Source organism: Sylvia atricapilla, chromosome 1 (genome assembly GCF_009819655.1).
Source record: "Sylvia atricapilla isolate bSylAtr1 chromosome 1, bSylAtr1.pri, whole genome shotgun sequence".
In the NCBI taxonomy this organism is placed as follows: Eukaryota; Metazoa; Chordata; class Aves; order Passeriformes; family Sylviidae; genus Sylvia; species Sylvia atricapilla.
Window position 1 is genome coordinate 17,418,853 of NC_089140.1, and position 16,782 is coordinate 17,435,634.

The 16,782-nt window shown below is 40.4% G+C and overlaps 1 protein-coding gene across 8 annotated transcripts in view; it reads right to left on the reverse strand.

Moving 5' to 3' along the window:
• Window positions 1–16,782, reverse strand: part of KIAA1217 (KIAA1217 ortholog) — a 173,799-nt gene that overhangs the window by 20,521 nt on the left and 136,496 nt on the right. For all 8 annotated transcript variants that reach the window (XR_010743290.1, XM_066316215.1, XM_066316166.1 and 5 more), the window contains 2 exons: window positions 11,310–11,470; window positions 4,811–4,986 (listed from right to left, as the gene is read on the reverse strand). Coding sequence is in view for 7 of the 8 variants with exons in the window: in XM_066316215.1 (XP_066172312.1) it covers window positions 4,811–4,986; window positions 11,310–11,470 (337 nt within the window). In the remaining variant the exon portion in view is untranslated. The remainder of the gene's footprint in view (window positions 1–4,810; window positions 4,987–11,309; window positions 11,471–16,782) is intronic.

Here is a 16,782-nt window from a genome sequence, read left to right on the forward strand (position 1 = left end):
TACTGATTTGCATCCTGTGTTTTCTCATTGTTGATGACATGCAGAGGAATGCCCAACAGCTAAGAAACAACTCAAAAACTGGCACCAAAGGCCTCTTGATGCAGCCTTGTTTATCTGCCAGGTACTGCTAGACAGGACACAGGATCCTGTTTCTATGAGTAGCCAGACTGGAACAGCAAGTGTGCATTGTCTGCAGCTCTTGCTCAGCACTTGGATTTGAGAATGAATCACTTCAAATGTTTTTTCCAATCACTGCCATTCTGTGCTTACCCCAGCTCCATCTGGTGCTCCCTTTACCCAATATTTCTTCCGTCTTTCCATAGTTCATATAAAATTTTGCAATATTCCAGACACACAAACTCTGTTTTTGTTTGGGGAGTAGCCACTTCTTTCCATTTGAGCTTGAAACAATTGCTTTAGCTGGAGTTTTCCACAGATACATAAAACTTCCTCAAAAAAACCCCAACCCTGAGATGCTTTATGGGCAACTACACAAATACCTATGCAAACACCTTAAAAAGATCATCTCTTGAATGTCTAGGAGAAATTCACTTCTATTAAGACACCAAATTTACTCACAGGAATATTCTAGAGGAAGAAGTTTAATCACAGATAGAAAAAATGCTATGGAAACTCTGAAATGACAAATCAGCTACTCATTTGAACCTAATCTTGGGCATAATTTCTTGCATCCATCAGGGATCAGCTTTGCAATTGCTGTAAGAGAACCAAGGTACAAGAGGATTGCCAGGAAAGGGATGGGAGAAGCCTGCCCTCTTCACAATCTGCAAGACTTGCATTTCCACATATTTCCCTTCCACTGCCATGCAAAGCCACCCATTTCTCAGACCCAACTCAGTGACATGAGGAAGAAAAGCAGGTGGCCAGTAATGAGATAAAAATAAAGAAAATTCCTTATGGCACTACTGTACATGAAGGTCAGTTTAAATCAGAAGTACAGTCCCACAGACCAATCCATGGCAACACAATGGTATTTCTCATACACAGAGAAACACAAACAGAATCAGCATCTGAACCTTATGCATGCACAGCAAAGAATTCATTTTAATCCAAAACTAAGAACTTCAGAAACTAAAAAATTATTTTGAATAGACAATCATAAGTTGTGTCTGAACAAATCACAAACAAGTGGAGGTAAATGATCCTATTCTCACTTTAAGACCACTTCTCCCAACTTTTCTTCTGCCTTCAGAAAGCTGGAGAAGTCCCAGTTCCCACCAGCACAAGCAGACTTGCAAGAAACAATCCACTGGACCACACGATGGCAGCAAGGGAACACTTCTAAGGGTATTTTTCCAGTGGCAGAGGCTGCTAAAATGCAGGTATGTGCTGTCTCTGTCTGCCTTTGCAATAAAGGGCATGGACACACTCTGGCAGGAACTGGAGAAAGAATGTGCCCTTCTGTGACTGTCACTAATGCAAAGGCTCTTGCTCTGCAGTCATGCATCCTCCCTAGTCTTTTTCATGCCCTGGTATTGGCACTGAGGCTGGGCAGTGCTGCTTTGGGAATCATGGGGTATTCCTCCTCCTTTTTGTAGATCAGCACTGAAAAAGCAGCTTCTTTGGTAGATATTTGCATCTACTAGGCAACAAAAAAAAATAAAATAAAGGTGCTAAAATTTGTTCATATGTGGAAAGAAGAGAAAGGAAAACACAGAACAATATTACAATGCTTTGGTAGGTTTATGCTTGTTTGAAATGCAGGGATAAAAGATGGACTTCGAGGTAGGTGACACTGGCCCACTTTCCCCTCTGTTCTTTGAGCAGAAATGGAAGGGTCATTACAAACCCCTTTGATTCCATATACTGTCAAACAAGACAACTGATCCTGATATTACCCGGGGACACAATATTACATAGCTTCATGTTGCTAACTGCAAGGGAAAAGAAACTTAATCCCTTAGGATCCAAAGACTGAAACAGATTTGGTTGTCTCTAGAACTTCTTTTCTCTCACTGGGGAAGACACTTGGCTTTATAGATTGGCCTGAGCAAATTAGCAAGACATGCACATTAATGCAGTTCCAGAAGGGTAATATAAGATAAACAATTTTTCTGCATCTATATTCTACACAGGGAAGCCGAGGCATCTCTTATGCTGAGATCTTTCTTTTGGCAAAAAAAAGCCCCAGAGGATCTGCCTCAGACTGCAGTATCAGTAGAACAGGTTACAAAACAAACTGACAAAATTAATGGTAACAAATCACCCAGACCAGATAGTATTTGCCCTGGAGTTCTATAGCAACTCGACATTGAAACAGCATCTAACTTCTTGCTTTGGCACCAGATTAGTGGAAAGTGTCATAAATGATAAAAATAAATGTTTTCAAATGGTATGGGGATATCCTGGGAACTGTACTCTGGTGAGACTGACACTTAGACCGGTGTAATGGACAGGTATCAAAATAAAGAATAAGCAGTAAAGAATCAATGAACAATGGATAAATTTGCTATGTTAGGCAAGAATTAACATGGTTTGTGTAAAATGAAGGTAAATCCACAAACAACAGAAGCCTGGGGACAATCTGTAGAGCAAAAGGCTTTCAGAAAGGTGTTTGAAGAAAAGCTTTCAAGAATACCAAGTTGTCATGGGACAAGAGGAAATTCTTTCATGGATAAAGCACTGAAGTAAAGATAAGGGATCAATGAACAGCTAACTCAATGAATGTACTTTGCTGGTGAGTCCCACAGGGATCACTGCTAGGGCTGGTGATTTTCAACATACTATAAATAATTTACAAAAGAGGATGAATAATATAACAGAAAAAAATCTCAAAAGGCTATTATATTATTCAGGGAAATGTAAACAAAAGGTGGCTTTAGAGGACTGCAGATGGACCATCTGATACTAACTGACCAGGAAAACACAAAAGATTAAATTAACTCCTAATACATGTAAAGTGTGCTCATGAGAAGAGGAGAAATAAAATCAAAATCAACCCCACCTAAAACTAACCATCTCCCAAACCCTAAGGTTTTATATACAGTGATGAACTTAGAACTGATAATCATCCATGGTGAGATGTTGGTATTTAATCATCCATGGTGAGATGTTGGGTATTTAATATAAAGCTCTTGTGGAACATGAGGACAGAGAGATCACACCATGCACAGAGTCACAGCGTGCCTGCATCTGAAAAAACTGCTGCAGGGCTCTCCTGTCTCCCCATCCCATCTCACAGCTATACACCAGAGCTAGAAAGGGCAAAGAGAAAGGCAACAGTATGATGGAATATAGAGAAAGGCTTGTAGAAGGTTAACTAAGCAGACTGAGACTTCTCAGACTGGAAAAGGCACGAGTGGGGGGAAATGGAGTGGAAAGGGAGGGGGAGAGTGTCTATAACATAATGACTAGCATGGCAAGGGTGAATATTCTGCTGTGCATTATTTAAGAGCCTTTGGGGGTTTGAGACACAGATGAAAAATTCAAAAACAAATGAAAGACATTCTTCTGATGTATTTTCCCAAGTATCTGCTACTAGTACCTCTCCCAGATTGCTACATGAAGTTTTGATTTCATGGAGCATGGTTATTATTATAAAAAACCATTTGATAGTTTTCCTAATGAAGTATGTATAAATTGTAACTTACTATGGATCATATCCAATAGAACAGATTGGATGTGGCTATAATTTAAATACTGTGCTTATAAATCCCTTCTATTAAAGTGCTTAAAATCTACATAATAGAGTGGTCACACCTCTAACATGCTCTTACGTGCAGGAAGGTCATTACTTAAGACTACAAACCAGCTGAGAGGATTAATTACACCGGCATGGACCATTACTGCACATTCAACCTTTCTTCACAGGACTCTCCCTTAGTAACATCTAACCTTCTCTTTACAGATTCACCTTTTTTATTACAAAAAGTATTAATCTGACAGCTTACTGATAAACAGGAAGGATTTACTCTCTTCAGCTGTCAAGAACTGTACTGTATGGGTCTTCAGTCATAATTTCCAATGACTAGCTGACTAGAAATTTTTTCTCTAGTATGGAGTGATTCTTCAGGTGTGAAATATATGCAGCAATGAGAAAATTAGTTATGTGACATCTTACAAATGTGAGTGTCAGAATTAGTTAAACTGTTTATTAATTTCAGCTTTATCTTGCCTCTTGCTGACTCTGAACTATACTAAACAACTTGATCCCTCCAGTCTTGGTGAGCCAAAGTTCTGGGGAAAAAACCCAGAATCTTCCAAAGGGCCTTTATGTAACAAGCTACACAGATGGAAATGTCAGTGAGTACATTTTAGACAAGGACTGGCATTGCTGACTAATTAAACTTCAATCCTCTGTTTGAGCTTCCCCTGCCTCTCCTGTGCAGTAGCCAAAGCACTTACTATTGAAATCTGATTTTCATACTTAAAGCCAAACTCATTACTTTCCTTTAAATCCCTTTGTTCTTAAGGAAATTCCTCCCTCCTTCCCTAAAGCTTAATACATAAGGCTGAAGGGGAGAACTAGGGTAGAGTGCGGCTTTCAGAATACAGGAGTGGGCACAGTCCTTACAGTCATCTGTCCCTTTACAGGGGACTTCTGAAGGGGCTGAAACTCTTAGTACTGCTGGGATTTACTCAGTGGGCTGTGCAGAGAAGAACTCCCAGTCAGGACCAGTGAGCTGAACAACACTGACATGGTTTTACAGCAATGTGACACACAGCAAGGAAACACAGCTTAAACAGCATATACAAATGCAGTTTACCTGAAAAAAGTGGCAGAAGTTTCCACTTTATGGAAGAAAAAGACAAGCAAAAGCAATAAATTTGGAGAGGTTTCTCAACCCACCATAGCTTCTTTACAATCTTTTCTTCCTCGTTGAGGTATTTCTGCCTTTCTTGTTCCACCAGGTTGCGCTGTCGCTGCACAGGATCTTCGAGCCTCTTCACTGTTTCAATCACTTTGCCATTGATTTCTAGCTCTGCTTTCTTCACCATTGCCCTCAGCATCTCCTGGTTCTGCAGCTGTTGCACAAAAGAAATCAACTTCAATTTTTCCTGCTTGACTGACATCCCTGGCAACAGAATACATTGCAGAGCTCAGAAGGTTGGGATAAACACCACCCTACAGTGAGTGAGTGTTTCTACCTTCACTTTTTTCTCTTTAGCTATACTTTTAAACATTATGCCATGTATATATATATAACTTCCAGTTTCAAACTGATAAACAAAAGATGTTGGCATCAGTATATCACCTTCAATGCACAACTTCTGCAAGGACTGTGGTCCCTTTTTTCTGCTTGGTTCAACATGAATCAAGAATTAATTACACCTCATGAGAATGCCGGATGCTTGACTTCCACTTTCCATGTATCTCACAAGCTTATGCATCTCACTGCCCATACGTGCCTAGTGGATAATCCCACAGACTCATGTCATGGCTGGAATGCACTGCTGTTTTCAGAATGGAGATTTTCAGCCTCTCAAGTGGCAGAGGAAGGACTGTAACACGTGGTGTAATTTGGTACAGGCATACAGCTCATCTGCAATACATAAAACCTCCTCTATCCACCAGAAAAAAAACCCCTTTATAATATGGTAATTTTCTGAGAACTGCAAGTCACACCTTCTTTCTTGTCTTAGCCTGATGTTCAGTAACTCAAGCATTAATTGCCCTGCTGATAGTAAGCTCACAGAACAAAACACAGGTAAGAAGGCAAACGAGGCTGTACTCTTCTGTGGGTAACCCTGGAGCAGCTATGAGCCATGCTCACACAAACCAAACCTGTTTACATGTGTTACGCAAATCACAAGATTCAAAGTGATAAGCAGGACTCCACTCAGTCACAGTTTTAGGATACAGGCAACATGAACACAACTCTGTTAGTCCAGGAGCCATTTCATACTATAGGATCTTAAAAAACATCTGTGCTAAATGGGGACAAAATTCCCATTTTAAAACTAGCACTTGAAATGTCAGCTATCTTCTAGACATCCAGGCTGAACAGCCAAATCACATTTAACACACAAAATAAACCCATGACCTAATAGGAAGAATCACAAAAATGGGATATGTATAACACAGTACAATGTAGTAAGCCTTCTTTAAAATCTATTTAAGAAAATTCATGAGAATCAAAAAGAAAGTGCCTTTGCTGAGACAATTCTTTCCAACCAATACAGATGTGAGAGAAACAAACCCAGTTCCTCACTTACAACTCTTCAGTCCCTGTGCCTGACTCTCTTTCTCTCTTCTCCAGCTACACAACTGCAGCGAGAAGGAAGGTAACACCTCACTGCAGGAGTGTGCGTGCAAGAGTGTGTGTGAGGAGTTAGCTCAAAATTCAGCTGAAGAGAAGTTTGCAGTTAGTGAAAAAATGAAGCTGAGAAACATTTCCACAGCACAGAAATACATAAATAATACCTGGATTATTTTGAAGACAATGTGCATTTTGTATGTGTATTTTCTCCATTATGGGATTAATGTTTGGATTTGATTAATTAAAATCTCTTACTGCAAGACCGATACAACTATCTGAGATACATTGTGTCACACTGTCAAGTAGGAAAACCTAAATGAATGAATAAATGAGTGAATGAGCATGTAACACTTCAGTCATACAATTTATTCACAGCTCTTTAAAAAGTGGGGAAATTTGACACATGGAAGTGAGTTAGGATCTGTGGAACAACTGATCCGAGGTCCGTGAGAAGGTCAGTAACAGAGTTAGACTTAAGTCTCAAGTGTCCAGAATTTAAGTCCTTGATGTTCCTCAGCTGGTAACAGGGACTTCCACTAATAGCAAAACTGAGTATGTGTGAGTGTGCGAGGCTGTGAAATGGCAGGCATGCTTTTTTCCTATTATGGGCGTATGTAGAGGATCTATATTTATTGTGGTGATGTGTACAGCTAAGGTGCCTGTCGTCTGCAACCTCCATTTATGAAGTGCTTGGAACAATACCAGGAAGTTTCAGTCATAAAAGTTCATCTGTATCTGATAATGAGGATAGGGAATAAAAATATAACACAGCAAGATTTAAAAAAATCTTGTATTGTTGAGGACTCCCAAACCTTAGTGTTTGGAGTGAGCTCTTTAAGTCTGCGACATAACTCATCTTGGTATCAAAGAAATGTTTTTGCTATTTCTATGAAAATTCATGTAATAATTGGCCAGTTACAGAAAACCTGAGTTTGTTCATGCTTAGGGGAACAGGGACAGAAGATGAGAAGGGAGACGAAAGAACTGTGAGAGGGGAGCAATTGTGTCAGTCAGCAGCCAAAGGACAGCATGAGGCAGGGAGAGCAAGAGCACAGGGGGAGGAGAGCTGTGGCTGAGAAGGAGAAGGCAGCCTCTGGCCATCACATTTACCTCCATGTTCTGGAACTGAACTTGATTCTCACCCTTCTTCTGCCAGCAGTATCAGATGTGTGGCTCCCTGGTTAAGTACACACCCTGCTTGCCCTTCACACCACCTCTGTTAGTTAATCCATCATCTTAAGTAAAAGTTGTTTTATGAATCTGCCATAGTTATTTTGGTTCCACACAACAGAACCTTTTGTATTGTAAGCTTGCTTGGAAACAAGCCAAAAAAAACAATCTTAGACATTCATACTTGAAGAATCTATCTTAAAACAGTACCAAAGTTCTAAAGGCAAGTGCCCAAAAGTAAGGAAAAGCAATGCAGGCTTTCCTGTCCCCACCAAATGGTAATTTCTTGCTTATTAGAGTCAAACCTTAACTTATAACTGCAAGCAGCAATCCAACAGAAACAAATTCAACATGCTTTTTTAGAATTCTAGCATCCTCTCATACATTCTTTACCCTTGACTCTCACTTACAGCCTCACCAATCTCTTGAGATACCTTCCTTGTCCCTCTTTTTCATCTAGTGCTCCAGCCACTATTTGTCACTGCTCTCACACAAGTACTCCAGCCCTGCCTCTGACACTCACTTCAAGAATAATCTGATAACTAGTTCAGTTCACTTTGAACCAATTATTATCAGTGAGACCTGTCCAGTGGGAGCCTCCCAGGCCCTTCTGGGGGTGAGGCTTCTGGGCCACCCACCTCCTCATGAACTACAGTGCACAGCCACAAACAGGAATTGGCTGCCTGCAGCTCAGGACCTCTGTAGAATCTAACTATCTAGTTCCTGAAGTTTGTTACCATACATTGATTAAAGGAAGTGTCTCCAGTTCTATAATGCAGCTCAAAATATATTTGAATTTCTAATTCAAAGTTACACTTGTGAGACTGAATATCATATACCATTTATGACAGTGCTGTTATTACATTTTCTGTCCTTTCTGCAGCACTCATTTCCCTGTAAACAGTGCACTGAGTGAAGGAAGAGCAAGCATGTATACATGTTCCTAATGGGGAACATTAACAATACCTAACTGTGTTCCCTTAAAATGAGTTCGATTAAAGAAAAGGAGTAGAAAAAAAATCCAGTGTACATATAAGCTAATGATACATATCATGTACTCTAAGGCTTGGTTCAAACCTGCTACTAAGAGTTCTCTGGGAGCACTGAATGACCCCACTGAAGTCATCATGGGTTCAATTCTTATCAGTAACAAATCCATCCAGGACAAAGGCTGTGTTACAGCCTGGTTCTGGCATTGAGAAAAAACTCCATAGCACCATGAAACTAGTCTGTCTTGAATGTCTCTGAAAATCAGAACACTTAGAACATGCAAGTGTAGTAGCAAGAAGTGTATACAGCCTCTAGCAACAGCCATGAGGTAAATAAATGTCTGTATGGTAAGAATTTCTGTTCAAAAGCCAACCACAGACTGAGTCTTAACTTTTTGGTGCTGTCTTGTAACATCTGGTGTGTGAATCAATACGTCTGGATCCATTGCTGCTGGATATGGTTTAAAAAGAAGATTTTGCCAGCAAAAACAAAGGATACATGAATGAATAGGTCTTTTCTATCATGTGTTTCTCTGATTCTGTTAAGAAAATTAGTATGAACTAACGGTGGTAACATCAATTGAAAATTAAACAATAGACATTATTAAACATAGTTTTATGTCCTGTTCTTGTTTTTTAGTTATTCTGCCAAATTTTGTGCCTGTGAAATCATCTTTTAAATTATTTTGAATTGTTTCTTCTAGTCTGTCACTGTATAAAATTCACACAAACAGGAACAAACTGACTGCCAGCCCAGGAGAAACAGTGAAATTGAAAAATATGAAGCACTGTCAAACATAAAATGAAAACAATCTGGGAAACCAGAAAAATACTTTTTTACTTATAATTATTTTTGAAAAAAACATAGCACAAAATATTTCATTTAAAATGTGATATTGCAACACTCTTCAGCTTAAAACACTGCCTGTTTCACTTGCTGCCCTACAAACTGTGAGCTCTTTTTCAAAATAATTCAGGAATGCCATGAACAGAAAATCTCATAAATGGAATTTATGTGTAACATACCAAAGTTTCCCTTGAGCTATAGGTTCTTCCAACTGACTATCAAAATTTCTCAACTTCCTACTGGCTCGATGCACCAAGTTTGCTATAATTCCTGAATTAAGGGAAGCCAGCCAGAGTTAATGAGCACACTTGGGATATGTCCTTTTTCCCTTTTCAAGACCTCCTTGGCAGGGTTGATTTGTGCAGATGGCAGAAATTTCTTCACTCTTGTGTGCCACAATGTTATGTCTGATCAAAAGCAAGGCTTCTGCCCCGGGCAGGGCCACGGAGACAAAGCTGGGCTGGGGAAATGCCACCTCCTTGGTGGGCAGTGCTGTGGGGAGGATGAACTCCCTGCCTCCGAGCAGCACTGCAGCCTCCAGCCGCCTTCTGAGGCCACACGCTGAGCACAGCTGAGGGCCAGACCAAAGGCATGTGCCAAGAGAGGCATTTGGCACACGGTGTGGAGGGACAGAGGGGCTGCAGTGGTTTGCAGCACAAATGTGGAACAACATGCACTTATACATAACGTGCCAGGGCAGAGATCCCATGTCAGTGCCTTCAAATTGGACAGGGAACACGACGGCTGGCACGTAGGCAACACTGCTGAGAATGGCCTTTGAAAGGGACATTTGCTATTGGAGCATACTCATCCTAAACTGAAAATTTAAATATGTGGGAGTTGTATCACAGGCAGAAGTCACCTGACCCAACACTTTGCTCTGAACAACTTCTGCCATTTCTGCATTCCCAGCAAACAGAGCACAGGACAGTCAGAGGACCTTCAGTTGGACACATTTTCCTACACCGATGTTTATCTCACTCTTCTGCTTCTTTGCTCTACAACTGGTTTCTAATTCAATTTCCTTTAGATAAGGAGGTGAAGGTAAAACATGCTCTGAATTCTGATTATCATTACTTTGTTCTAAAATTTATCAGGAAATCAAATGTGATTGACATAGTATCATCACTCTGGTTATAAAACCAGTAGCTGCAGTCCTATGATCGCTAACATGTGATGTCACTTTCTGGGTAAGAACGACTGGCAGAGTACTGAAGCTTTCCCCCACTGTCCACTTTATCTTACAAGAAAGTGCTCTACCTTCTTTTCCATCTTCTGAGACAATACACAGTGCTCTTTAGTTTCCAATTAAGTAAAGGGCTGAAGACTTGTACAGCTGCATATGCTTATTTTCACAGTGTCTGAGAAGAACAGCATATATTTATATTTGCAGCATGACTGTATGTGCCAACATACTACTTTTTTTAACTCTTCACTGGCTGTATTCTTTCTTGCAGGTTTTGAGATGTTGGCGTGTATTAGGAAGGTATTCTTGAAGCCTGAATGAAAGTAGGGCACAACAAACCTTTGCAACAACATTTGAAGTACCTTTTTTTCTTAATGTTCAAGTTGGCTGTTTTTCTGGATTCTGTAAATACAGGACTCAAACTTTGGCTTAATGCGTATCTACTGATCCTCAGCTACAGTTGGGTTTCCTGACATCAAAGTTGTGTATTCAGGGAATTAAAATCTGTCTCAACTGTAAACAGTATGGAGCAAGAACGTGGTTCTTCTGACATGTTTATACAGCACATAGGATAGAAGGTTCCAAACTGTAATCACAGACTTGATATTATTTTAACATAAATAGTGCTTTAATGTCTAGAGTCATCCAACAAAGCTAGAAATTATTTTTTTTCTCACTGTCTGAGCATCAGTAGTTTAACAGAACTCATTCTCACACCTTGAGGACTATGCAAGCTCTTGTGTCTGTAGTACTTGGGTCTGCCCTTTGCTAGAACTCTGCTACTAAGACTCACATGTACAAAAGCTAAATGAGAGAAAATGAGAGAAAGGGAGGGAGGAAAAAAGTCATTTGTGGATAAGCCACCTTTTTCCCCAGCATTATCCAGACAATCATACCTGTAGCTGCTTCATCTGATGCAGCTGCAGCCGCAGATCCGACACGTTGCGTTTCATACCATGCAGGCTGACTTGCATTGCTGGGGCCCCAGCAGGATGATGGATGACAGCTGACTCCATGGTTCCCAGTGCATTCTTCCCCCCAGATAAGTTGGCAGAACCTGCAATAAGCAGCAGTACAGGTTGAGCTCACAGCAGAGAAGGTGCAAACATGATCCTTCCTCTGCCTACAGAATCCACAGGTATTTCACACAGATGGACAAGAAACGCAAACGATGGATGCTAAGGCTCAGTACTAACAAGGGACTGGCACCTCCTTATCCAATACATTTTGAGGGAAGCCTGCACAGTCTCAGAGTGTATCTGTGCTAGAACCTCTGTTCTACCAGAGGTTCTAGCACAGAAAGCATTACCCCAGGACTGCTTTCTACCACATATAGCGGAGATGTGATAATAAATTATAACAGCAGATTACACAAAACAGCAACAAATTAAATTGGTTCTGAAAGTAACTTCAGGACTGTCCTCCCAGGAGATGTTTGAGACCAAGTTGATGCAAATTCATTCACAGGACTCCTGAACTGCATATCTGTTGATTAATCATCACAGAAAAGGGATGCAGTCAAGCTGCCAAATATGGGGAAAAGATTTCTGTAGAGAATCTTGCTTCACTGCTTAAAAGACAATTGCATTATTTCTAGCAGGTATCTCCAGCAGCAACCCTACAAAACCAGAGAAATGAAATGGTGGCGTGGCAGAGGCTCTCCAGGCATGCTGCATCAACCCACTCCTTTTTAGTCTGTCAGAAAGGAATATGGCATAAAGGAAATGAGCTGAGCCACACTCTGAAAATAATGATTGTTGTCCTCACAAAACTTTCTTTGTTAAAAAATGCAAAAAGCAACAGCAACAATGCCAAGCTTGTTCTTTTCAGTCTCAAGTACCTGGGAAGAAGCTCTATTTATAGAGAATAAGCAAATTCCAGCTCATCAGATAATAGAAATGTCAGCTCCTTTTTGCAATTTGCACTTACACACTCATACTCTTCAAATTTTTTTCTAATGTGTCCTTTCTCCCCTCTCACTCCCCCAGCAGACAAAATGACAGACTGTCAGCACGACAAAGTCCATTTTTTAGGTCTGGTACTACATAGTCCAGCAAACTCTTCTTATCACACTCATTTTATTCCTTGATCTCAGATGGGTCAGATGGCTGCTGCTCCCTGAACTGTTCAGTTAACAGCCCCTCACTACAAAAAGGACATTGAGATGCTGAAGCACGTCCAGAGGAGGGCAGCAAAACTGGTGAAGGGTCTGGAGCACAGATCTGATGAGGAACAGCTGAGGAAGCTGGAGGTGTAGAAAAAGAGTCTCAAGGTCCTTACTGCTCTCTACAGCTGCCTGAAAGGGGGTTGGAAAGGGATGGGAGTTGGTCTCCTCTCCCAAGTAACAAACAATAGGACAAAAAGAAATGGCCTGAAGTTACACCTAGGGAGATTTAATATTAGGAAAAAATTCTTCACCGAAAGGGTCATCAAACATTGGAAGAGGCTGCCCAGGGAGTGGTTGAGTCATCATCCCAGAAGGTATTTAAAAGATGTGTAGATGTGTTGCTTAGGGATCTGGCTTGGTAGTGGACTTGGCAGTGTTATGTTAATGGTTCGACTGGATGATCTGGATAGTCTTTTCCTACCTAAATATAAACATAAATTCCATTATTCTATTCTATGATTAGGTCATTCCCTACTTCAATTTCTTCCATCTCTATGATTAAAAAAAAGAAACCTGAGAAAACAGAAAATAGCTCATCAATGGATCTGCACAGGGATTTTGGTCATCAGTTGTTCCCACAAGCACACATTCTATCAAGTTTCAAGTTTAATGAAATCAAACAAAAACCAGTGCTGTGAGCTTTGCCTTACTGAAGGCAAATTTTCAGTGCACTAAAGTGCATGACACATCTTCTAACTGGAATGAGTATGAATCCCAGAGTGGGAAGTTCTCTCCCCATGCTCTCATCCCTCACAGTCTTTTCAACCACTTCTCCAAATGTGCCTGAGTAAGAACAGCTCAGCATAACAACACACTGTTATTCCTTTTCCAACAGGTGTTGATACCTCAAATACAGCTTTTGCAAAATTCATCTGGGGGAAGCATTCTTAAAGGATGGAAATTACACTGGTCTATTTTTATTTTTTAAAAAAAAAAGGGTTTTAAAGAATCTTGTTTGTTACTTTACCTTCATTTGCAACTCTGCTCAATAAAAGCACAGGCTCCTCTAGCTGGATCTGTGCTATCTACAGTGTGCCATGCCATGGGCTTCTGGAGACATGCTCAGACAAAAAGCTGTTCTAGCTTGGTGCAGGCTGTTGTAATGCTATACCTCCCCTGAACGTGCTCCAGCTAGATCTGCTTGGTGCTTCAACAACAGCACTCGTCATTACAGTGCTGAGCAAGCTGCTGCACATTTTTGCTATACTCCAGTATGATTCAATGCTCTCTTGACTTTCAAAGAGCTTCTTAACAGAAAGCAACACTCAAGAAATAAACAGTGCTTGTTCACTGCCATTATGTACCCACTCCATGCTTCAGTCTAATGTATGCTAATACTTATCTGTCTACACGTACAATGCAGTTTCTCCTACAGTCAAGCATCTATTTCCCTCCCACATGCACTATTTTTTGTCCCTTTTTTTTTTTAAGAGAATGGTATTTAGTTCATAAACCTTACAGACAGAAACCACCAGAGAGCCTGAAAAATGTGGATAAGCCTCCAAGAGTTCTGATCCCTTGCCACAAATCTGGACTATTTTTGAAAGCACACCTACCTTTCTGCTGCTCTTTGCCTCAAGCAAAAGCTCCAAAACCTCAGCCCCTGACCCTGTGATGAGGCAGCCAAGGCATGAATCAGACCCCACCAGTCCCCCCCCCTAAGCTGGACCCCAGTCAATTCACATATTTTCTCAGGAAGGGGTGCCTGCTTTCCTTTTGGTGTAGATGGGCTGTGATCTGCTTCTGTAAGCAATAAATGTCTCCAACTCCCTACAAAGCAGCTCTCCTCCTCCGCTGCTGCCTCAGTCACCTCTTTTTGCCATTAGGTGCTCTTGGCTGCCACAGTGTCCCTGCTGCAGAGTGTGCTCAAGCCTGGGAAACATGCAGTGGGACTGCAGACTCCAGGGGGTGTGAAACACAAGACACTGAGTGAGCAATAACCATCAGCAGCTGATTTCTCAGATATTCATATTTTCATCAAGAAAGAATAAAAGGGCAGCTGAATGAGGGGCTGCTTCATCTAGGGAGTGTAGCTCACTTTTGGAAATAGTCCCAGGCTGTAGCTTTGCAATTAGATGTGAGGCCAGATGGACTGAAGGGAAAGAAACAGTATTGGCTCTTGGGTTTTTAAATAAACCCCTTCTTGAGCTAGGTAAGGGAAATTCAACCTCCCACCACAGTTTCCTAATACTTTGGACAAACAAAAAAGTTAACTTTTTACAAAGGCTAATGAACTAAGCTGCCATTTTAGAGTACAAAGAGAACTGAAGTGCAGAAAGAGGAAAGGTTTGCTGTGTGCTCAGGGGATAAGGAACACGACTTCTACTCCCTGACATTTGACCTTTGATATGGTTGCAAAGACACTGTTCTCCTTACATTTTCCAGATTTTTTTTTTCTAAAATGCTAAGATTTTATTTTGAAGCAGGTTGGGACAAAAGGCCATCAGGAAACACCCAGGGATGTTTTTTCACAAATTACTAATCTTATTAAAGAGACATAATATTTTCAAGCATTATTTGGGGAGATGTGACAGTTACTAGATGGCAATAAATCACCCTCAAAATAATAAAATATTCTATATATACATTAGTGTGCAACTTCACCTCATTCCAAAATGAATTCAGGATCACATTTTGTCTGCAAATGCTGATGGAGTACTAAGATTAGCATGATCTGTCTTTGAATCTGAGATAAGCAAGCAGATATGGACAATGACTTAATTCACAGGTCATCACAGCAAGAGTAATGCATGTGAGAAGGGCACACAGATATGCACAGATGACAAGACAAGTCACAAAGAATGAGGAGTCAAATCTGAGCCCTCAGTTTGTAATACTCCCTGCTGCCATTTTCCTCTTGTTTTGCATTGATGGTGTTAGCGCAGAATATTGTACTACCTGATCCCCTTCTCATGGAATACTGAAATGTCTTCCTTCCTCTTCTAGCAAGGCAGTAACTAGCAAAAAACTATTGCTGTTTTTTGTAATCCACAAAACAACTGATCCCAATTTAATAAATGAATCCAAGATTTAGTCTATCAATCAATCTCCAGTTGATGAACAAAAATATTACAGGAAAGGGAGTATCTAAGTATTTCTCAGGGTGTTTGTTAGTAATCTCATGGTGACTCTTACTGGCATAGTTTGGATTTAGAATCACATGTTGTTTCTAAGTGAAGAGTTCCTTGATATCATTCATGTTTCAGGAACTGCAGATCTTTATAAAATAGATTCAGTCATGGGATTTCTCCTAATAGCAGAAGAGACATAGCCAGTCTGTGGAGGGTTACTGCTCTTTGAACCCATCCCCCATGAACGAACTGAGCCTAAAGCAATAAAATATGAGAAATGCAGACAAGCATTGTCATTACTCATCTTCCTCAATAAAAAAGCTGAGTCCTTTATTCAGAGTCCTTAATATTTGGGGCTAAAGAAGCCTCTCGCTTCTACAGACTGGCAAAGCAAAAGTAAATTAAATACAACGACTTGGTTCATATGACATACCAAACAGAGTGTTCACAATCTAGCTACATAGAGTTATCTAGGGTTTAGAAATTTTGAGTTCTTTCTCATCCCAAGGGATGTAGCTCTTTAATTTTTGCACAAAAGTCTCCTATCATTGGAACACATACTATAAAATACAATGTTGGTTCAACATTGATGAGGCAGTATTATCTTGCACAGATGTTTTATTTTTTAGAATGAGAAGCAATTCACATTTTTGCTTCTCAGAGCTCTAGAAAGGACTGTTCAATCAACATTTTATACCACTTTGTCTTTCAAATAGTCCTTGCAATTGCTAAAACTGGTATCTCAGTGCACAGTTTTCACATGGAATTGTAAAGTGAGAGAGTCACTGTCTAAATGGCTATACTTAATGAAGATTGGGGTGAACTGAAGAACAAAACCGCGGTCAGCAGAAGTGCATCTAGCTCCTGCTGGCATGTTTGAACCCAAACATGTTTACAAAAAGTAGAAACATTCTGTAGCATATTCTGGCAAATTGCATAATTTTCAAGCAAGCTGAACTGCACTTACTTATTGGACCATGTCCTGAGCAATTACAGGCACAAAAGCAGGAAAATAATTCCATTATACAAGACTATTTTTTTATACAGCAGTCTTCAGTGATAGCTGTTGTGGGTTACAATACTGTAGTATACTGGCGTCATCACACTTTGTTTTCCTTACCTGCTAGAATT